The sequence below is a fragment of the Lissotriton helveticus genome, chromosome 4_1 (assembly GCF_964261635.1).
Source record: "Lissotriton helveticus chromosome 4_1, aLisHel1.1, whole genome shotgun sequence".
NCBI lineage: Eukaryota > Metazoa > Chordata > Amphibia > Caudata > Salamandridae > Lissotriton > Lissotriton helveticus.
Genome location: NC_136063.1, coordinates 1068128825 through 1068152261, shown reverse-complemented (window position 1 = coordinate 1068152261; position 23437 = coordinate 1068128825). Strand labels below are relative to the sequence as shown.

The 23437-nt window shown below is 43.6% G+C and overlaps 1 protein-coding gene across 1 annotated transcript in view; it reads right to left on the bottom strand.

The window, feature by feature from the left end:
• DNAH5 (dynein axonemal heavy chain 5) overlaps positions 1 to 23437 on the bottom strand; it is a 5174212-nt gene that overhangs the window by 4498449 nt on the left and 652326 nt on the right. The window contains exon 11 of the mRNA XM_078687662.1: positions 6832 to 7047. Coding sequence (XP_078543788.1) covers positions 6832 to 7047 — 216 coding nt within the window. The remainder of the gene's footprint in view (positions 1 to 6831; positions 7048 to 23437) is intronic.

Genomic DNA, 23437 nt, shown 5'->3' with positions numbered 1-23437 from the left:
CCAGTGGCTTACCTTCTTTCCCAATTCTTGGGGAGAAATTGGATTACTGATGTAACATTTCATTGATGAAGTTACTTAAGATGTGTTCCTTCATAAACAAATTATGAAGTGCTTCATAATTCTGCACTTTACATCCAGTCTGCAATGGCAGTGTGTGGGTGTTAAGGTACAGGGCCTCTTAGGCTGGCACAATAGGTGCTGCAGCCCGTAGAGGCCTTTCCTGGTGACAGTGACATTCGTACCCATGGTGCCTTTTATAAGAGGCTTACCTGTGGTCAGAGATATGCCAATTGTGGGCACAAAGGTACAGTCTCTGGAAAGAACACAGGCCTGGGAACCTGATTAGCAGGGACCCAGGGCACATCAAGTATGGTTGCATCATGCAAGATCACAGAGAAGGTTGTTAATCAGCAGCTATCAGCTTTCCTTGAAGCCAACAACCTTCTTCGCCCTTCCCAAACTGGGTTCCGCCCTGGTCAGGGGACCGAGACCGCCCTTTTACAAGTGGTGGAGGAATCCAGATGCATCTTGGATTCAGGGGGATCAGTGTTACTGATCCTCCTGGATCTAAGCGCTGCATTTGATACGGTTGACCATGAGATCCTGATCCAGCGACTGTCCAACTCAGGAGTAAGAAATATGGCGCTTTGTTGGCTCGCCTCCTTCCTTAGAGACAGAACCTCTCAGGTCTGCGAAGGTAACGAGCGATCTGATTTTGTCCCCCTCCAGTGTGGGGTCCCTCAGAGCTCTTCATTGAGCCCTACACTATTTAACACCTACATGGCCCCCCTGGAGGAAGTGGTTACCCCCTTTGGGATAAAAACCATCACATACGCTGATGACACCCAAATGGTGGTCTCATTCTCGCTAGAAAGTGTCCAACTCAAAAACATTCACGACTGTCTCAAAGGGATTTTCCAGTGGATGTGTGACTCAAGACTGAAACTGAACGGCTCTAAAACCGAGCTTATGCTACTGGGACATCAAACATCTCCTCTCCCTAGCGCCATGTGGCCATCCTGCCTGGGTACCCTTCCGCAACCCAAGACTGAGCTTAAAAGCCTGGGTTTTTGGCTGGAGCGGGACCTTTCATTGAAAACCCAGGCCAAAAAAACAGCGGGTACTTGCGTAGGCCTACTCCGTTCGGCCAGGCAAATCCTCCCTCTGCTCCCAGTACCTTCTCAAAAACTTCTCATACAAGGTTTGATACTATCGCGGCTAGATTATGGCAATGCCCTCTTTTTGTCAGCCCCTGAAGCAACTATGAACATCCTGCAGAGAACTCAAAATGCCGCCGCAAGGCTCCTGACAGGTACCCCCCGTAGAACATCAGCCAAACCAGCCTTGAGGGCACTTCACTGGCTGCCGATCCGTGAAAGGGTCAAGTTTAAGGCCTTGTGCATAACACACAAGGCTCTACAAGACCAGGGTCCCTCGTTGCTCAAAATCATGCTCTTCCCATACAAACCCAATAGGTCTCTGCGTTCCTCCCATGGCAACCTGGCCACGGTTCACAGAATTAAGAAGGCCCGAACTGGAGGACGCCGTTTCTCAGTTGCAGCTGCAATATCTTGGAACACCCTCCCAATCCATCTACGTGCTGAACTTAATCATAATAAATTCCGCAAGTTACTCAAAACTCACCTTTTCCCACAATAATTGTGCACACCCTTCCTTTTCTCACTGTTCTGTTTTTTTTCCATTTCCCTCCTCAGTTGTTAGTACAATCCCAGCGCTGGGACGCCCCCGGGCAGCCATGCGCTTTACAAATCCCGTTTTCATTTCATTTCATCAGATGTCAGGCAAAAAGTGGGGGGTAACCGTTGAAAAAAAGGGTACTTTCCTACACCAGTGTCCCCTGATATCCACCTCCCCTAGATGGCTGCCCCATCCCAAGAGTGACATATCGATCACTACTGTGAGATCTGGTTGGGGAAGATAGAGGGGTCTGCCACTGACCCAATCGCGGTTCATCAACCACCACTGCAGACGTTTTGCAGTTCCCTCCGAGATCTGGAGCACATTGGAGAGATTCCCCTGATGCTGCACCTACTCGAACTTCAGATCCTACTGCAGAGCCCACATACACCATTTGACATGATTTATCAACAGGATGCAGGAAGCCATGAGTCTCACCAGCCTCAGAGTCATTCTTACCGAAATCCAGGATAGAGGATAAAACATCGATATCATAGCCTGAATATCTTGGACTTGCTGCTCGGGAGGATAAGCATGAAACTGCACTGTGTCCAGAACAGCTCAGAATAAAGGGAGCGTCTGCGAAGGAGACACATTTTACTGCGGCACGTTTATACAGAACCCCAGTGAATGCAGGAGGTCCGCCGTAGTCTAGAGGTGGGAGATGACAGCCTGAGGCGAAGATGCCTTCAACAGCCAGTCATTGAGATAAGGGAAGACTGACACCCCTAACCTAAACAGATGAGCTGCAACCACTGATATCACCTTGGTGAACACCCCAGGAGCACAGGTAAGACCAAATGGAAGCACAGTAAGTTGAAAGTGCTTGTGACCTATCTTGAACAGTAGGTACCGCTCATGGGCAGGCAGGATAAAAATGTGAAAATACGCATCCTGCAAGTCCAACACAACCAGCCAATCACCGTGGTCCAGGGCCGACAAGACCTGAGCCAACTTGAGCATCTTGAATTTATCCTTTTTGAGGAAGAGATTGACGGTCCGAAAGTCCAAAATGGGTTGCAACCCTTTGTTCTTTTTTGGCATCAGAAAGTAGCAGGAGTAGCAACCACTGCCTAGTTCTGAAATCAGAACCTTTTCTATAGCTCCCTTGGCCAGGAGAGCTGTAATTTTCTCTCGGAGTAAGACTAAAGGATTCTCCACCAGCCATTCTTGAGTTGGCAGTAAAGGAGTTGGAAAAGAAAGGGAAGAGAATAGCCTTCCTGAATGATCCACAAGACCCATTTGTTCGATGTTATGGACCTTCAGCAGAGGAGATGGTGTTGAGTTCTTCCTCCGACTGGAGTAACATGGCCTTACATAACCAAACTAGAAATGCTTGAAGGTTGCAGCTCCTGGAAACTGGGTGGCAGACAACTTCTGACTACCATTCCCATGAGGTCAGAACGAACCGCGTCCACGTCCTTAAACAACTTTGGGAGTTTGCGCAGGACGTGGGCTGGATTATGGCTGACCCGGTTAAAAACCCCTTCCATTGCCATGAAAGAGGAGAAAGCTAGACTGGCTATGAGGTTTAACTGAGAAGCCCAGGGATCTGGCCATAGCACGAGATTCCTTTAAGCGCTACAATGCCAGCGCCTCTTTCTCACCAAAAGACAAGTCCCATCAAAGGGCATGTCCATGAGGTTAACCTGGACATTACCCGAGAAGCCAGATATTCTCAGCCAGGCATAGTGCCGTAAGGCCATCATTACCGAAACCGCTCTACCCAGCGAGTCTATTGTATCAAAGCCACACCTGATGGTGAACCTCGCTAAATCGCTCCCATCTTTCACTGCCTGGGAAAGAATGGCCTGGGCCTCCTCCAGGACCAGTGGCAGCACTTAGGCAACTGTTTCCCAAAGGGTGAGCAAGACACATCCCAATTAGAACTCTGTGTTCACCAACCGCAATGCCAAGCTGGTGGAAGAAAACATCTTCATTTCAAGCACGTTCAGCTTCTTGGATTCCCTATCCAGAGGAGCAGAAGGGAACACGCCAGGGGACGTTGAAGCCTAAAAAACTAAGGGCCTTATTTATGAAGGCCTTGCGCCGCCGGTGCGTCTCTTTTTCCCATTTTAAAAGTGGCGCACCGGCGGCGCAAGGCCTTCATAAATAAGGCTCCGGCTCTAAGCTCTTAGGGGTGGGGTGTGGGCTGAGGAACCTTGGATCACAAGTGCAGGGCAATGGCGGCTTGCAATAGCCCTGTTCACAGGAGCTCCTGTGCTAGGCTTGGACCACGTGCCTAAAAGGACATCTGTCAGTGCTTCATTAAAAGGAACAAGGGGTTCGGATAAGGAAGCCGCAGGCTAAAGCCCCTCAGTCAACAGATTAGTCCTGATCTGCACAGAGAGTAGCTCCAGGCCAAGGACCTCTGCTGCTCTCCTCATGGAATAAGATGCCCCATGGAATAAGATGCCCCTCCTCCATAGGCACAATAGGTGGAGAGAGCATACCAGTGTCTGGAGATGTGTCCAGTCCACTGGCTTCTGCAAGATCCTCAACCCAGTCCAATTGTTCCACAAGAACACCTAACTGTTGTTCCAAAGGATCCACAGACCCCTCCCAATCCTCACCCATGCCTGAAACTTCCTAAAAATGTACAGGCAACAACGTAGAACCTGTGGGCTTTGTCTGTGCCGGAGTCGACCGACGTTAATATGAGTTGTCGGGTATCAGAATGGGGCTGGCGCTGGAGGCATAGACTTCAGTACGGATGCCGGGGAAGGTCGCGTTGGCACACCGGGGTCAATCCAGAATCGGATCCATGAGACCCCACCGGTGCCAAGGCCATCGGCGTAGAACCTGGTGGGGCAATCTCCGTCACTGCAGAGCCCGGAGACTTATTGGAGGGGTCTGCCAGATCAAATGTATGGCGCATGGCCTGGTAGATTTCCTTCATTTGAGAGGGGGTCACGCCGGCTTCTGGAAATGGGGGAAGGCGTGGAGTCGAACCTGGCTCCGGCTCTGCAGAACCGTGCTGAGAGAATTGATGCTCCTTACTTGTCTCGTCAACAGACGATGTGAAGTTAAAGTCTGTTTGGACTTCTTTTTATGCCTCTTCCCGATTGTCCCGAGAACCTCAAGTGTGAGGAAGAGGAGTTGAGGCTCCTGGAGTGCTCCTGTGACCTTCTCTTTCTCCAACTGGACCGGGACCTCTGAGGAGTCATGCTCGATAGTGCGACTGGTGGGCCGCAAGTAGCTTCAAAGATCACTCCTGCAAGGCCTTCAGCGACATAGCCTAGCCATCCGAGCACTTCATGTCATGGTCACACTTGAGACACCACAAGCAGACTAGATGGGAGTCGGTTACCAACATGGCGTGGTGACAGGCGCCCCACAACCTAAATCCTGAATGTTTGGAGGACATACCTTGACACACAAGAAAACAATTCCTGGACAAAATGTGAAAAGAAGTCTATCAAAAAGAGACAGAGGGGTAGCTCTTCTCTGGATCAGCGCTTAACTGGCACAGAAAGAAAAGAATTGACGTCCGCGGACCTGGATGGCGCCTATATAGGTGACCGCGACATCATAACTGACTAACAATGCCGACGTCCGGTAGAGCCAAATGGCGCCATCTGATGGCACGCAGGAGTACTGCTCACGCAAAAGTTTCTGGTTCCTGTCTGACGCCTAGGAAATTCAAAGGTAAAGAATCTGCAGTCTCTATCAGATGATGGAAATCTGAGAAAATGTTATTGGATGGCTTATTGGGTGAAAGGATGGCAGAGTAAATGGAAATCTGAGGATGGATGGATAGATGAAATGGTGGCAGAGTAAATGGAAATCTGAGAAGGGATTGATGGATGGATTGGCGGGTGAAAGGTCGGCAAAGTAAATGGAAATCTGAGAAGATGGATGGGTGGGTGAAAGGATGGCAAAGTAAATTAAAATCTTAAGAGGATGGCTAGACAGATGGACAAAAGGATCAACTGATGTATGAAAGGCTTTATTGATGGATGGGTATGTCAAATGAAGAATGTATGGGAGGATAGATGTATTCATAGGTGCATGCATAAATGATGGATGTGTGAATGGATGGACTGATGCATGGAAAGGCCAATGGATGGATGTAATGGTAAAGGATTGAAAGATGGATAAAAGAATGAATGGATGATCCAATATAAAAGTGAAATGGTGGATATCAGTCAGTGGATGGAAGAGCTAAAGGATGATTAGATATTTTCTTCATGAAAAAGACAAGGGAGCTCTTCTAGGAGGTCCAGGCTAACTTGCTTCCATTGCTTAGTGCCATTAGAGCTTTGGTTTAAAGAGGAAGGTATTTTAATTTTCTGACTACTCCTTTGTTCTACCCTGTACCGCCTTCATTACCCACCCTAAAAATGACTGCTGGTGAGCCCCACCTGCCACTACCGGCTCATATTAAACACCGTCTTATGTATTCATGCGAGCTACTGCAGAAGAGGAATACATTCTGGATAGGCCTAAACAAGTAGCAGGATGGCACAAATAATTTTAAGTAGGTAAAGAGTGTATTTTGGCATGCTATTACATTATATGTGCGCAAATTCCATATAACTGTTGCTTTTTATGGCAACGTTGAAAAAGAAGTAGGTAAAAAATATCACTTTTTTACTTTTTGATTCCAAATGTATAAAGATGACAAACTCTACTCAGAATGTTACGAACAGCACAAAGCTAGCAAAAAAAATGAAAAAAGAAAAAACGTTTCCATATGTTTTACTCACCATTTCAGTAGCACCTGTCTTTACATTCCGCCTAAATGCATTCTTCATTTATGCTGCATAAATTAAGAATGCATTTAGGCTGGCTACATATGCCGACTGATGAGTTCCATCTATGACTTTTATCCAATTTACCCAAAGGTAAATGCTAAAATGTCAACTTGTTGAAGTCACTCACTTAAGTGTGGGACAGAGATTGAACAGAAAAACAAATGGCTAATGGGAGAAAATACACTGTAGGTGACATATGGCTTTGTCACACTTCTATAACACTAGACCTGTCATTACCATATAAAGTCTACACAAAGTGACTTTTATACAGAATGAAAACCACTTAAACAAGAACAAAACTAAAATATGGAAGTTACGTGCATGCAACAAATCATTTGGAAACAAAAGGTGTGAGAAACGCAATTTTGCATACTACCTGAAACTTCGTTGACATGACCTCTAGCCCTTCGATTTTGTAATCTTGCAGAACAGAGTAGATCGTAATGGTGTCAAAGACGTGAATGATCTTTTCAAGTCGTCGCTGGAAGGTATCAAATTTTCCAAAGATGTATACCTCACTAAAATCAAACTGCCTTTCAGAGGGGAACTGTTGTAGTGTTTCCTTTGCCTTATGGAAGTGACGTTGATAGCACTGAAGTAGGAAATAGAAGTACAATATATGTAAAATAAACCTACATCTAAACAGGCTGATAAAGATGAATGAGAAACACTTCATAACAAGCGAGCAGTACGTTTACCACCAGAATAAATGGAATGTAATAAATCACCTCTTCTTGGCCATGAAAGAGGCAAGAAGGGTGTGGAAAAAGGCAAGAGAAGTGCAGAAACAAGCAACAGAGGTGCAGAAAGAGGCCAGAGGGGTGCAGAAAGAAATAAGAGAGTTGCAGAAAGAGGCTTGAGAGGTACAGAAAAAGGGAACAGGGTGCAAAAAGAGGCAAGAGAAGTACAGTAAGAGGGAATAGGGGTGCAGAAAGAAGCAAGAGAGGTGCAGAAAGAATCAAGAGTACATAAAGAAGAAATAGAGGTGCAGGGAGACTCAGGAGAAGTGCAGACAGAAGCAATAGAGGCGCAGAAAGAGGCAAGAGGGGTTCAGAAAGAATCAAGATAAGTGCAGAAAGAAGAAACAAAGGGGCAGAAAGAGGCAATAAGTGCAGAAAGAGGCAGCAGTGTTGCAGAAACAGGCAAGAGAGGTACAGAAAGAAGCAAGAGAGGTGCAGAAATTTACAAGAGGGATGCAGAAAGAAACAAGAGAGTAGCAGAAAGAAGCAAGAGAAATGCAGAAAGAAGCAACAGAGGTGCCGAAATAGGCACGAGGGGGCAGAAAGAGGCAAGTGAAGTGCAGAAAGAAGCAACAGAGGTGCAGAAACAGGCAAAAGAGGTGTATAAAGAAGTGTGAGCAGTGCAGAAAGACCCAACAAAGGTGCAGAAAGAGGCAAGAGGGGTGCAGAAAGAGACAAGAGAGGTGCAGAAAGAGGCAGGAGAGGTACAGAAAGAGAGACGAAGGGTGCAGAAAGAGGCAAGAGCGGTACAGAAAGATTCAAGAGAGGTACAGAAAGAGGCAGGAGAGGTGCAGAAAGAGGCAGGAGAGGTGCAGAAAGACAGAGGAAGGATGTGGCAAGAGGGGCGTAGAAAGAAGCCACAGAGGTGCAGAAAGAGGCAAGAGGGGTACAGAAAGAGGCAAGAGAGTTGCAGAAACAGACAAGAGAGGTACAGAAAAAGGGAATGGGGTGCAAAAAGAGGCAAGAGGTACAGAAAGAAGGAAGAGGGTACAAAAAGAAGGAGGGGTGCAGAAAGAGGCAAGATGGGTGCAGAATGAAGCAAGAGAGGTACAGAAAGAAACAAGAAAAGTACAGAAAGAAGCAGTAGAGGTGCAGGAAGACTCAAGAGAAGTGCAGAAAGAAGCAGCAGAGGTGCAGAAACAGGCTAGAGCGGTGCAGAAAGAGGCAAGACAAGTGCAGAAAGAAGCAGCAGAGGTGCAGAAACAGGCTAGAGGGGTGCAGAAAGAGGCAAGACAAGTGCAGAAAGAAGCAACATAGGAGCAGAAAGAGTCAATAAGTGCAGAAAGAGGCAGGAGTGTTGTAGAAACAGGCAAGATTGGTGCAGAAACAGGCAAAAGGGGTGCAGATGTTTGCAGGAGGGGTGCAGAAAGAAGCAAGACAGGAGCAGAAAGAAACAAGAGAAATGCAGAAAGAAGCAGCAGAGAGTGCAAAAAGAGGCAAGAGAGGTGTAGAAAGAGGGAGAGGTGCAGAAAGAGGGAAGATGGATACAGAAAGACGGAAGAGGGGTGCTGAAATTTGCAAAAGAGGTGCAGAAAGAAGCAAGAGCAGTACAGAAAGAACCAACAGAGGTGCAAAAAATGGCATGAGGGGTGCAGATAGAGGCAAGAGAAGAACAGAAATGAGCAAAAGAGGTACATAAAGAGGCAAGAGAACTGCAGATTAAGGCAAGAGAGGTCCAGAAAGAGGGAATAAGGTTGCAGAACGAGGCAAGAGGGGTGCAGAAAGAAGCATGAGAAGTGCAGAAAGAAGCAACAGAGGTGGGGGAAGAGGTAAGAGAGGTGCAGAAAGAAGCAAGATAGGTGCAAAAACAGACATTGGGATGTAGAAGGCGCGCTTTCACCCTTCAAAACTCTGGCAACAGATAATGGCATACCGGTGGGCCAATTCCTTTTACATACGGCCTTAACTCGGACTCTGACGTTAGTGTGGGGAGACATGACAGTTGAATTGCAGACACACCTACTGATACAGTATTTACATGTTATGGGGAGGGATCGCATGTGATTCACTGGCTAGTACAGCTTTGCTCACACATGTATTAAAACCGTTAACAAGTCTCCGTATACGCGGGGCTGAAGACCGAGGTCAACCCTGGTCAGACAAGGAATGGGAACGCATATCAGCTAGCTCTACATACATACCACATAACTCCAGGTTTAAACTCATACAGGCGTATATTCTGCACAGAGCCTACTTCTCACCGTACAAAATAAACAAATATTTAAAATCAACACTTCCTGTTGCTCGCAGTGCCAGCTAAACGGTGCTGACTTCCTACATATGTTGTGGTCCTGCCCCATAATCCAGACATACTGGCGCACGATCGTGGAGACACTCATGAAGTGCACTAACACACTGGTGCCCAGCATGTGGGAAGTCTGCCTCCTGGGGTTCTACACTTGCACTAAGGAAAATAGGGTCAACTCCAGATTCCGTGATCTGGGCCTCTTAACTGTAAAAAACTGATTACCAAAAGGTGGAAACATAAGGATGCCCCAGTGACGAATAGCTGGACAAAATCCCTCGAGGTGTGGGCACAGGCAGAAAGTACCGTCCTTTATAGGGAAGAAACAACGGGACTCCGCAAATATTCAATAGCGCAGTCCCGGGATGGCATCCTCACTGCACTTATACATCCTAACGCTATAGTACACATACCTTCTACGCAGGAGACAGGTGATACTGAGGGAAATAGCGCCTGGTGAGTTCACCATGCTATATGTGTTGATGAAGCCTAGAGTATCTGTCGAGCTGCGATCTCAACCCACATGCCTTAGAAACCTTCCACGAACACAAACTTTGACACACACCGCTCGGGCACCCATTCGGTCATTGGCAGGGCACGAAATGCAGCCTTCACTAATCATAAATAAAGCGCTTTAGCTGTAGCATATTCTAGACGGCACACTACATAATGTTTTCATTATTGGTATCATGTTTATTCTTTTTTTCTCCTTTTTATTTTTTGTTTAGTACCCTTAGTTATTGATTTACACACTAAAATAATAATATCTAACATTTTCTGAGATGCTCATGAATATCACTTGTGTGTTATTAGTTGTAATGCTCCGACATGTGTTATAAATCAAAGAGTGTTTGGACGCTAACGGGTGAATTTGAAGACTTATGTAATTGGCAACACTTTGCATTCTAGATATGTAAACACTGTTCTTTAATAGAGATGGCGCAACATGCACGACAACATAGAATGTAATATTGTATATGCGCATACAGACACACATGTTATCGTTATACCCACTGCCAAGACCACGTAATGGTAATATCTGTATCTATGTCTGCAGGATCACAGTATGAAATGTGCGTAATTGTATGTGTAATCGTATGAAGAAAAAATTAATAAAAGATATTAAAAAAAAGATAGGTGCAAAAAGAGGCAAGAGAAGTGCAGAAAAAGGCAGGAGAAGTGCTGAAAGAAGCCACAAAGGTGCAGACAGAGCAAGAGAAGTAATTAAAGAGACAAGAGATTTGCAGAAAGAAACAACAGAGGTTCAGAAAAAAGCAAGAGAAGTGCAAAAAGAGGCAAGTGAGATGATGAAAAGGCAATAGAGGTGCAAAAAGAGGCAAGTGAGGTACAGAAACAGACAAGAGGGGTGCAGAACTAGGCAAGAGAAGTGCAGCAAAAAGCAACAGAGGTGTAGAAGGAGGCAAGAGAACTGCAGAAAGAGGGAACAGGGATGCAGAAAGAGGCAAGAGAGGTGCAGAACGATGGGAGATGGTTGCAGAAAGGGGCACAAGGGGTTAGAAAGAGGCAAGAGGGATGCAGAAAGAAGCAAGAGAGGTACAGAACGAAGCAAGAGAGGTGCCGAAACAGGCAAGAGAAATGGAGAAAGAGGCAAGAGAAGTGCTAAAAGAAGCAAGAGAAGTAATTAAAGAGACAAGATATTTGCAGAAAGAAACAAAAGAGGTGCAGAAAAAAGCAAGAGAAGTGCAGAAAGGGGCAAGTGAGATACAGAAACAGACAAGAGGGGTGCAGAACTAGGATAGAGAAATGAAGAAAGAAGCAACATAGGTATAGAAGGAGGCAATAGAACTGAAGAAAGAGGCAAGAGAGTTGCAGACACAGGCAAGGGAGGTACAGAAAAAGGGAACAGGGTGCAAAAAGAGGCAAGAGAGGTGTAGAAAGAAGCAAGATGGGTATATGCATGTACAAAAGGGGTGCCGGAACTTAAAAAAAAGAGGTGAAGAAAGACGCAAGAGCAATGCAGAAAGAATCACCAGAGGTGCAGAAAGAGGCAAGAGGGGTGCAGAAAGAGGCAAGAGGAGTGCAGAAAGTGGCAAAAGATGTGCAGAAAGAGGGAAGAAGGGTACAAAAAGAGGAAAGAGAGGTTCAGAAAGAGGGAAGAGGGGTGGAGAAAGAGGCTAGTTGAGTGCCGAAATTTTCAAGAGAAGTGCAGAAAGACGCAAGAGCAGTGCAGAAAGAACCAATAGAGGTGCAGAAGGAGGCAAGAGAACTGCTGAAAGAGACAAGAGAGTTGCAAAAACAGGTAAGTGATGTGAAGAAAGAGAGAATAGTAGTGCGGAACGAGGCAAGAGAGGTGAGGCAAGAGAGGTGCAGAAAGAGGGATGAGAGGTACAGAAAGAGGCAAGGGGGGTGCAGAAAGAGGCAATAGCAGTGCAGAAAGAGGCAAGAGAAGTGCATAAAGTAGCAACAGAGCCAAGAGAGGTACAGAAAGAGGGAACAGGAGTGCAGAATGAGGCAAGAGACGTACATAAAGAGGGAAGATGGGTACAAAAAGAGGCAAGATGGGTGCAGGAAGAAGCAACAAAGGTGTGGAAAGAGGCAAGAGAAGTGTTGAAATAAGCAACAAAGGAGCAGAGAAAAGCAAGAGAAATAATTAAAGAGACAAGAGATTAGCAGAAAGAAACAAAAGAGATGCAGAAAAAAGCAAGAGAAGTGCAGAAAGAGGTAAGTGAGATGTAGAAGAGGTACGAGAACTGCAGAAAGGGGCAAGGGAGCTGCAGAAACATGCAAATAAAGGGAACAGGGTACAAAAAGAGGCAAGAAAGGTACAGAAAGAGGGAAGAGGGGTGCAGAAAGAGGCAAGAGAGGTGCAGAAATTTGCAAAAGAGGTGTAGAAAGAAGCAAGAGCAGTGCAGGAAGAACCAACAGAGGTGCAAAAAGAGGTAAGAGGGGTGCAGAAAGAAGCAAAAGAAATGCAGAAAGGAGCACAAGACATACATAAAGAGGCAAGAGGGGTACAGAAAAAGGCAATGGAAGTGCAGAAATTAGCAAGATAGGTACAGAAAAAAGGAAGCGAGGTAGAGAGAGAAACAAGAGAAGGGCAGAAAGAAGCAACAGGTGCTAAAAGAGGCAAGAGGGTGCAGAAAGAGGCAAGAGAAGTGCAGAAAGAGGCAAGAGAAGTACAGAAAGAAGCAACTGAGATGCAGAAAGAAGCAAGAGAGGTACAGAAAGAAGCTAGAGTGGTGCAGGAAGACTCAAGTGAAGTGCAAAAACAAGCAACAGATGTGCAGAAAGAGGGAACAGTGATGCAGAAAGAGGCAAGAGCGGTGCAAAAAGAGGAAAGAGAGGTGCAGAAAAAGGCAAGAGAGGTACAGAAAGATTGGAGATGGGTGCAAAAAGAGGTATGAGGGGTCCAGAAAGAAGCAACAGAGGTACAGAAGGAAGCAAGAGGTGCAGAAACAGGCAAGCGAGGTGCAAAAAGATGAAAGAAAAGTGCTGAAAGGAGCAACAAAGGTGCAGAGAGAAGCAAAAGAAGGGATGAAAGAGACAACTGTTGCAGAAAGAAACAAGAGAGGTGCAGGAAAAAGCAAGAGAAGTGCAGAAAGAGGCAATTGAGTTGCAAAAAAAGGCAAGAGAGGTGCAAAAAAAGGCAAGAGAGGTGCAAAAAGACGCACATGAGATGCAGAAACTGACAAAAGGGGTGCAGAAAGAGGCAAGAGAAGTGCAGAAAGAAGCAACAGAGGTGCAGGAGGCAAGAGAACGGCAGAAAGAGGCAAGAGAGCTGCAGAAAGAAGCAGAGAGGTGCAAAAAGAGGAAGATGAGTGCAGAAAGAAGCAACAGAGGTGCAGAAGGAGGCAAGAGAACTGCAGAAAGAGGCTAGAGAGTTGCAGAAAGAGTCAAGAGCGGTGCAGAAAGAGGGAAGAGGAGTGCAGAAAGAGGCAGGAGGGGTGCAGAAAGAAACAAGAGAGGTGCAGAAGCAGGTAAGAGAGGTGCACAAAGAGGAAAGAAAAGTGCTGAAAGAAGCAACAAAGGTGCAGAGAGAAGCAAGAGAAGTGATGAAAGACAATTGTTGCAGAAAGAAACAAGAGAGGTGCAGGAAAAAGCAAGAGAAGTGCAAAAAGAGGCAAGTGAGTTGCAAAAAAAGGCAAGAGAGGTACAAAAAAAGGCAAGAGAGGTGCAAAAAGACGCACATGAGATGTAGAAACAGACAAAAGGGGTGCAGAAAGAGGCAAGAGAAGTGCAGAAAGAAGCAACAGAGGTGCAGGAGGCAAGAGAACAGCAGAAAGAGCCAAGAGAGTTGCAGAAAGAAGCAGAGAGGTGCAGAAAGAGGAAGAGGAGTACAGAAAGAAGCAACAGAGGTGCAGAAGGAGGCAAGAGAACTGCAGAAAGAGGCTAGAGAGTTGCAGAAAGAGTCAAGCGCTGTGCAGAAAGAAGCAAGAGGAGTACAGAAGAAGAAACAGAGGCACAGAAAGAGGCCAGAGAGGTACAGAAAGAGGCAAGGTAGGTGCAGAAAGAGGGAAGTGGGGTACAGAAGAGACAAGAGAGGTGGAAAAAGAAGCAGGAGAGGTACAGAAAGAAGCAAGAGAAGTGTTCGGAATGAACACAACAAGCCTTGGCAACAGCAACCCACGCAGGATGAGAAAAGATGCTTCTGTGCGGACCAGCAAGGTCCTGGGGACTCCCCAAGTGATGAAGAGTCAGGGCACGTCTGGAGCAACCAGGGAAGCCCAAGGAAAGTTAAAGTTGCCTTCTCAGGGACCCAAAGGTTGATGGGCCAGGGATCGCGAAGGTACCTCGAGAAAAAACACAAACACTTGTGGAGTGTAGGCTGGCAATCTTCAGTGGAATCGCTGCTCGGGGTCAGGGCTACAAGTAAGCCAAAGCTCACCCTCAGGGTTGCCGGAAAGCTGATGCTTCTGCAAATGGTCGCAGTGTCCAGGGGTTCGAGTTGCACGGTCTCCACAAGGGATACAGGCCACAGACTTGTTGAGCGCACAGATCGACCTCAGAGACCACGGGAACCCACCTCCTGTTTTGCAAAATTCATCAGAGTCTGGCGGGAGCTTGGAGATGCAGGCGCTCAAATGCGTCTTTGATGCCTGCCAAGCAGGGGAGTAACTCCTTTACTCCAAGGGAGATTCTTCAGTTATCTAGTGCCTTGTAGATCGTCGAAGTTCCTGGATTATGATTAGGCTTTCCTGTTTTCAGTTTCTATTTTTGGTAAATTCTGGTGGGATTTTTTCAGTGTTTTCAAGTGATTTCAATATCTTAAAAAAACAATTGTTTTCAGTGGTTACACATTTTCGCGCCACTAAAAACAACAGAAAAAGTGTTTTTCCGGTGTTTATGGAACGTTTTGGTTTTATTATTGCTTGCTTTCTGCACCAATAGAACATGGTATGTAGACATTATACTTATAGTGTATATGAGATGCAAATAGATTTTTGCAAATTAAACTTATTGTAGAACACCATACAATACTTTTTCAGTGAGTCTTTGGTCATGTGCACTCGCTCTTTCCTTCCCATGTAAACTTCTGTGAAAAGGCCCTCTCAACATTGCCACTTGAGACGGGCAACGCCAAAACAGCCAGTACATAATTTGTTAACTCTGGCCACTGACATAGCTTTCCATGCCAATACTGGTGCACTTGAAGATTGTGATTCTCAGGACAGGTTCTGCAACATTTGCATTGAGCTGGGCGCTAATGCCCTAAGAGTTTTTGAAGTGGTCAAGAATAAAGCAGCATTTTTGAAACTATGGAGCAAATTCTCCTTTACTGAAGGGATCTAGAACTTGTACAGAGTGCCACAGTGAGATTTCATTGACTTCAAATGCCATTGGTGGTGAAGGGACATTTCTATGCATCATTGCAAGCCATTTCTCATACATTGTAAAATAAATATTCCTGAATTGCTCTTCAACATTGCTTTGCTTACCAAGTTGCAAGCACTCTAACATGGAACATGTTGCAGTGCCAAATTCACTGAAGGTGTCGCCCAGACTACTCTCAAGGAGATGTTTCACATCTATACCAATAATACTGAACATTTGGCAGACAAGGGTTTATTATAGCCACTACAGCAGTTGTTTTCCTGTAAAATCTAATAATGCTGTAGAGTGTACTTTTTTTCACATCACTATGAATATGCGACCAAAGATCCACACATCTCTTTCCTTTGGTATCATCACTCAGCAAACATTCTGTAAATAGTTGCCTCATGGATAATACAGCATTCAGAGCCTCTTGGACTGAGAACCATCAGCTAAGGGACACATTTAGGATGACTCTTTATTTGATGCCACACAAAGCACAAAATGATAAATATTTGCATTTTAGTTCCTGTGCATAAGAAAACAGTGCACCAGAATGTTCTAAAAAGTCAATCGCATCCCTCATTAACTCTGAAGATTGAAAGATGCTTTCAGCATACCATCTAACAAGTGGCAAGGATCTCCTACAGGGAATCACTTCAGCTCGGGTATCAATTTTGACAGGTCATCATACAACTTTTTCATATACGTAGCTGAATCACTGCAAATACAAACAATATCACTCCAATCTTTGTTGAACTTGAAAAGAACATTTTTTGCAGAGCATTCCAAGTGACACTGTGTTCCATGTTTTACAAAAGTCTGGTGTCATGTTTTCACCACTATCCCAAATGCTTGGTGATAGTGCTCTTTATACATTGAATGTAAGGTATAGTGACCTACTGTCAATAATGTCAATACTGGCCCACTAGAAACTGGGGGCTGGTGTATTAAGGGGTTTGACCCATTCTCTGTGGGTAAATATGATGGCACATATTAGAAACCAGCAATTTTACCTATCAGTGAAAGAATCAGATGCAGCCAAAATATCAAATATGATTTTGATATTTCATGATTCTCTACAGTTTATAAAATAATTAAACAAGACCTTAAACATGCTTCTAAACCCTGCATCTTTATACCAAAGACCACAAAACTGAAAAAAGCAAAAGGAAGAAGAAAGAATATTTTTGTGGCATCCCTAAGCAACAAAAAACAAGCAGAATAATGTTAGCCCAGTCTTTCTTACTGCCAGCTTGTATAACAAAGTTACATTGTATAGGCCCTTTCAGGAAGAAAGAAAAATGACTCTTTCACTCTCTTTTGCCTTTCTTTGAATGGCATTTAGTTTGTGGTTGTGCAGGTGTTTTTTCAGTGTTTATATGTTTTCACTGGTGAGGGCTATTTCTCTTTCAGTGGGGTTTTATCGGTTATTATAGATTTAAACCTAAAACCCCACAGCCTAATTATGATGCAGAGTTTTGTCCAGGTAAATCTAAAGTCCTGTAGCCAGGGGTTCCTATCTTATACCAAGGAAGGAGCGGGACAAACTCTGGGGACCCACCGAGGGGAGGGTCAGGAAAAAGGCCATTTCCTTTGTCCAGTTTCGCGTCAGAGCAGGGTCTGGAAGCTCCTGCAACCAGTTTGAGCTGGACTATGCACAGGGACACCAAATGTGCCCCCAGTGCAGACTTCAAAGCACTCTTGGAGTACACCCACCCACACCCAATACACTAAAGCCTGCCTGGGAGGTGGTGACACATCCCTGTGACAGGAAACCTATTGTCCAGGCCTCCCCTGCTGGAGTTTCAGACTCGTGTCTTTGGCTAGCAGCATCCATTTTGTGCTGCCAGGGCTCTGTTAGCTGGGACCGGGTATACCGGTGCTGTCATGTCTCTCCCTCTAGAAGGGTGGGATCATACTCCCACACCATGGAGATATGATTCCAAAGTGTTTGACACCAAACACAACATGTTTCCATGCAGCCATTCCAAAGTTAGAATTTACTGTGAGGTTATAATGCTCTTAAGAGTATATGGTCTGACTGCATCACAGAACAACCCTGGATAATAGACTCCGAAGGCTGCAAAGGGGCCCTGCTCATGCATGGGCACTCTCTCACACAAAACCCAGCACCCTGCCTTCAGGATTGATAAGGCCTGCCATAGGGGTGACTGATAGGTTTATATGCGCAATGATATAAGGTAGATATAGGGAACCTATATCTAAGTAAGGGGTGCCTACACCACCTTGCACAGGCTGTAGTAGCAGGCCTGTGTGTCATTTGAACAGACTTCCCAGGGGTGGCATAATACATGCTGCAACCCCTGGTAGGCCTCTGGGGTACCTATGCCCTGGGTACATGGTATACCATATACTATGGACTCACAAGGGTACCCCAGAATCCAATCTGGAGTGTACCTAAAGTACATGCAATCATTTTAGAGAGGAAGCAGCTAGGCTGGGGTCCTGGATAGCAGGGCCCCAGCCAGACTAAAGTCAAAAAACAGTGAAACATCAGCAAAAAGTGGGGGTAACCAAAAAAAGCAGATCCTACTCTCCTACAATTGGTCCTGGGAGAAGAGGTCCCAGGAGCTTGTTTCGGCTCAGGGAGCAGGACGCAGGAGAATGGAGAATGGACAAGCCACAGATATACCCGAATTAGCGAGGAATGGAACTTGAGGCAACACAAACACCTCCCCATGGCTCACTCAAAGACCACCCAAACAGCACAGAATAAGGTAAAACAACAGCTGCAGTCAGGGATGGCACTGCACAGTTGCACTGCCTACAGGTGACAAAGAACATGCAATTTGAACTAACACCCACAGCCTCAGGAGGGTGGTGTGTCTGTGAGGCGGCAACATTCGTTCTATCAAACAGCAGGATATTCACATTAGGGCAAAGCAGTTATCAGCTCTAAAGGGACTGTAGAGCAATTCCTAAAATAAGGTGATCTCAATGAATACAATAGCAGAGTCTTGACCCGTGTAATAAAAGTGAAATTGAAGCCAAGGCAGCGATGATGGATCATCCGCCCCATATTACATAAATGAACAATTGGACAGGATTCATATTGGGAACAGTTGTTCCGGAAGGTTTGAAACTAGGGATTGGGTGGCGGTGATTCTTCTTTTTTTTTCTCCTTTGTTTTAGGTACTCTTCAGAGAGAAAGACTCAGATATCAAGTGCTAGACAAAGGACCGTGTTGAGAAGTGTTGCCGTGGGGGAGCGGTTGGGGGGAGCGGGGGTCGGAGGGAGAACCACACTGAATATTACCCTTAAAGTGGGCACTTCAGAGGCTCCGCTACAATCTGGGAAATATTAGAAAATAAGGAACCCGGTCACTGTTTAGTTCTGCCTCTTTTTTTATTTTGTGCAGAATATCACCCTAAGGTAATTAATCCTTGGGTGATGTATATACTTTTTTTTGAGTAATACAAGTTACATCACCTTTTTTTTCAAGATTTCTGAAAACAGTCTGGGGGTTTTTCGCTGCCATACAAAAAACATAAATTATTACATTTACTATAAACACTTTTTACAATCCACAATTGGAATACAATTATCAGTTAAACAATACATTTATCACAAAACATTTTTACAAAACTTCAAGTTTGTACCCTACCAACTACTTATACTACCAGGCCTACGTTATCCTGATTCTATCTAGTCTAGGACTGGTCACGCAAAGGCAGAAAGCTTGATATGCATTTTTTTCTCTATTGCATTTAAAAGGATTTTCTAAGGCCTTTTGCGTCAAGTGCATTCGTATTTACGACGAATGTGCCAAAGCCCCTCTGGGAAATGGCACTTCAGGCTCTAACGTGGAACGTATGTGGGTTAAACGTGCTGGCTAAAATCCCCAAAATGTGGAAATACCTATAAGATGATCACTACGATAAAGTCGCCCAACAGGAGACACACCTCAAATTATCAGATGCTCATAGACTCAAGTATAAAAGCTACCCCCTAATATTCCAATCGTTCAACTCCACCAAAGCACAACAGAATCGCATTACTGTTTCACTTGTCACTGACATTTCAATTAGAAGGCTCCAAAACAGACAAAGAGGGCAGAACAGAGATAGTAAAGGGGTGCCTGCGGGGGACAGTTTGTACTGTGGCAGCAATTTATGCTCCAAATTCTAACCAACTCCCTTTTATAACGAAAACACTAACAATGTTGGGAGACTTCGCTGAAGGGGAGATACTTCTAATGGGAGACTTCAATCTTACCTGGCACTCGGGGATGGACAGTACTTAATCTCACATAGCCCAGACAGCCAGCTTCTTCAAAACGGTCCAAAATGCAATAAAGGATTTGGGTTTAAGTGACATAGGGGGAGAGCTTCACCCACCACAAAGAGATTACACTTTCTTCTCACATATTCATCGCACTTACTCAAGACTTGTTTACATTTTTATGAGTAGGACACTAAAGCATGATATACGCACCGCCAACATTAAATCTATAATTTTCTCAAACCAAGCACCAGTATCGTGGTCCTGTGAATGGTGAGAACGCTCCCCCAAACATATATGTGGGTTTTTCCCACAGACGCTACTGCGAGATAGACTTGCTCGGGATGATCTCCGCAAAACCATAAAGAAATTCTTTCAACTAAACCACCCTCACTACACGACTCCTTCTAATAAGTGGAAGCTCTCACAGCAGTCTTGAGGGGACATTGTATAGCAGCAAAAGCAGAATTAATCAGGCGAAGGGCTCTGGTACGTCACTCCATAGAAGCAGCGCTCCAAGCCCTTAAAAAGGCACACAAGACAGCGCCCAGTCTAACCCGGTTCAAAAGACAATATGAGGTGGAGGAACAAATATCCAAAGTAATTACAAGGTGGTGTATCTGACTTATTTTCATGCACTTTCACCAAAAAGTGCATCTAGTGCCAAAGAAAATCCAAGGAAAGTGTAACATCGTACAAAAGCCTCCACACATGTACGTGAACCCAAAGTGTAATTATAAAGTATTCTAGGAGGATAGTATATTCCAATACCACACGTGAGATCGCCTATTTATATATTAAGTTATACTCCCCACTTATGGCTCATGCTGTGGGAAACTCTAACAAAAAAGGCCAACTAAAACCGTGAGTCAATAAAAATACTAAACGCTCACTTGAGACTATCGTCTAGGTGCCGCATGTGTAATAGAAGCGTCCGATCCTGGCACCGCGAAATGCTACGTCAAACTGGATTCTCAGTCTAGTCTCATCTCTACAATACAGATCAAGAGTGGCACTGGTCAAAAGAAGACAGGATATAAAGAAAATTCCAAGACAGGAGCAAGAGCGACAAAAGAATACCTTTAGTATTCTGTTAAGCATACACAATACTCTGGGCTGTAGATTCAGGTGTCACTTCTTAGCAGGTAATTGCTAAAAAACAATAAGAGGTAGACAGGGCTTACTTAAACCCATCCTAGCCCAAGTCATCACAATCAAAAAGTAAAAGGAATAAAAATGGGGTGGAAAAGGCACTCACCAGTGTGTCCAACTCTCCTCTAAATGGATCACTGAAGCAATGTCGATGTCAAAAATATCGAATTACAAAAATATTGAGGTAAAAATATAGAATACCAAAATATCGACCTCCTATCTCCAAACAGGTAAGTACAAAAATATCGAATCAAAAATATCGCTGTAAAAAATATAGTTAGTCAAAATATCGAATTTTTTAAAATGCTTTAAATTAATTAAACATTAATGAAATAATAAATGTAATTAACTTAAACATATTTAAAATACTTAAATAACCTTAAAATTAATAAATAATTAATGTAAGTAAAAAAAAACAACATACAAATTGATATGTTAATACATATATATATATATATATAAACGTAATATTAATACAAAATGTACAATATTTTTAACATAGGATAGCGGAAAGGGTAAAATTTACTATTACCACTCCAGTGAGTGCAACAGTAGGGAAAGCGTTGGATATCGTAGGGGTAAAAATTACTATTCCCACTCCAGAGAGTGCAACAGTAGGGAAAGCGTTGGATAGCGTAGGGGTAACAATTACTATTCCCACTCCAGAGAGGCAACAGTAGGGAAAGCGTTGGATAGCGTAGAGGTAAAAATTACTATTCCCACTCCAGAGAGTGCAAAAGTAGGGAAAGCGTTGGATGGCGTATGGGTAAAAATTACTATTTCCACTCCAGAGAGTGCGACAGTAGGGAAAGCGTTGGATAGCGTAGGGGTAAAAATTACTATTCCCACTCCAGCGAGTCCAACAGTAGGGAAAGCGTTGGATAGCGAAGGGGTACAAATTACTATTCCCACTCCAGAGAGTGCAACAGTAGGAAAAGCGTTGGATAGGGTAGGGGTAAAAATTAATATTCCCACTCCCGAGAGTGCAACAGTAGGGAAAGCGTTGGATAGCGTATGGGTAGAAATTACTATTCCAACTCCAGAGAGTGCAACAGTAGGGAAAACGTTGGATAGCGGCAGGGTAAATTTTACTATTCCCACTCAAAAGAGTGCAACAGTAGGGAAAGCGTTGGATAGCGTAGGGTTAAAAATGACTATTCCCACTCCAGAGAGTGCAACAGTATGGAAAGTGTTGGATAGCGTAGGGGTAAAAATTACTATTCCCACTCCAGAGAGTGTAAGAGTAGAGAAAGCGTTGGATAGCATAGTGGTAAAAATTACTATTCCAACTCCAGAGAGTGCAACAGTAGGGAAAACGTTAGATAGCGGCAGGGTAAAATGTACTATTCCCACTCCAAAGAGTGCAAAAGTAGTGAAAGCGTTGGATAGTGTAGGGGTAAAAATTACTATTCCCACTCCAGAGAGTGCAACAGTAGAGAAAGCGTTGGATAGCGTAGGGGTAAAAATTACTATTCCCACTCCAGAGAGTGCAACAGTAAGGAAAGCGTTGGATAGCGGAAGGGTAAAAGTTACTATTCCAACTCCAGAGAGTGCAACAGTAGGGAAAGCGTTGGATAGCGGCAGGGTAAAAATTACTATACCAACTCCAGAGAGTGCAACAGTAGGGGAAGCGTTGGATAGCGTAGGGGTAAAAATTACTATTCCAACTCCAGAGAGTGCAACAGTAGGGAAAGCGTTGGATAGCGGGAGGGTAAACATTACTATTCCAACTCCAGAGAGTGCAACAGTAGGGAAAGCTTGGATAGCGTAGAGGTAAAAATTACTATTCCAACTCCAGAGAGTGCAACAGTAGGGAAAGCGTTGGATAGCGTAGGGGTAAACTTTACTATTCCCACTCCAGAGAGTGCAACAGTAGGGAAAGTAAATACTTCATATATAAATAAAATAAATTAAATATTAATACCAATTACAAATTAATTAAAAGTAATTAAATTTTTTATATAATATAATAATTAATCAATTATAAATACAAATAAAAATCAATTATTAAAAATTATTACCTATTAATACAAATTATTTACCAATTTACAATTAATTAACAATTACAAAATAATTAAAAATTACAACAAAAAAACAATAAATCAATTAATTACAATCAATTAATTACAATTAAATTACTTCCCACCCTATTCCCCTATAAACACACAACCCGCTACAGAAAATAAATTAATAAAATTAACATATTTATCAATTAATCAATTAATTCAAATTAATTACCAATTATATTTTAATTAATTACCAATTAAAAATTTAAATAAAATACCAATAAATTAAATTTAATTATTTATAATTAAATTACTTCCCACCCTATTCCCCTATAAACCCACAATCCGCTACAGAAAATAAATTAATAAAATTAACATCATTATCAATCAATGAAAATTAATTACCAATTATATTTTAATTAATGTCCAATTAACAATTAATTAACAATTAATTAAAAATAAATACCAATAAAGAAATTAAAAAATGTAATAATTATAATTAAATTACTTCCCACCCTATTCCCCTATAAACCCGCAACCCGCTACAGAATTATATTACGCAAAAATTAAATACCATAAAATTAATTAACTAAAGTAAATTATAAAATAAATATACACTTTTCACACATTTACTAACATAAAAATCACTTTAACAAATTGGATATTATCTTTTTTAGGGTGCTTATTTCTTAGTTCCTGTAGGGAGAAAAAGATATCATTTAGAACTATCATAAGGGCTGCCTGCTGTAAGTTATTGTAGAAATTAACCAAAAGATAATTGGCCAATTGGTTTATTTTAAGGTTCAAAATTTGGAAATTAGT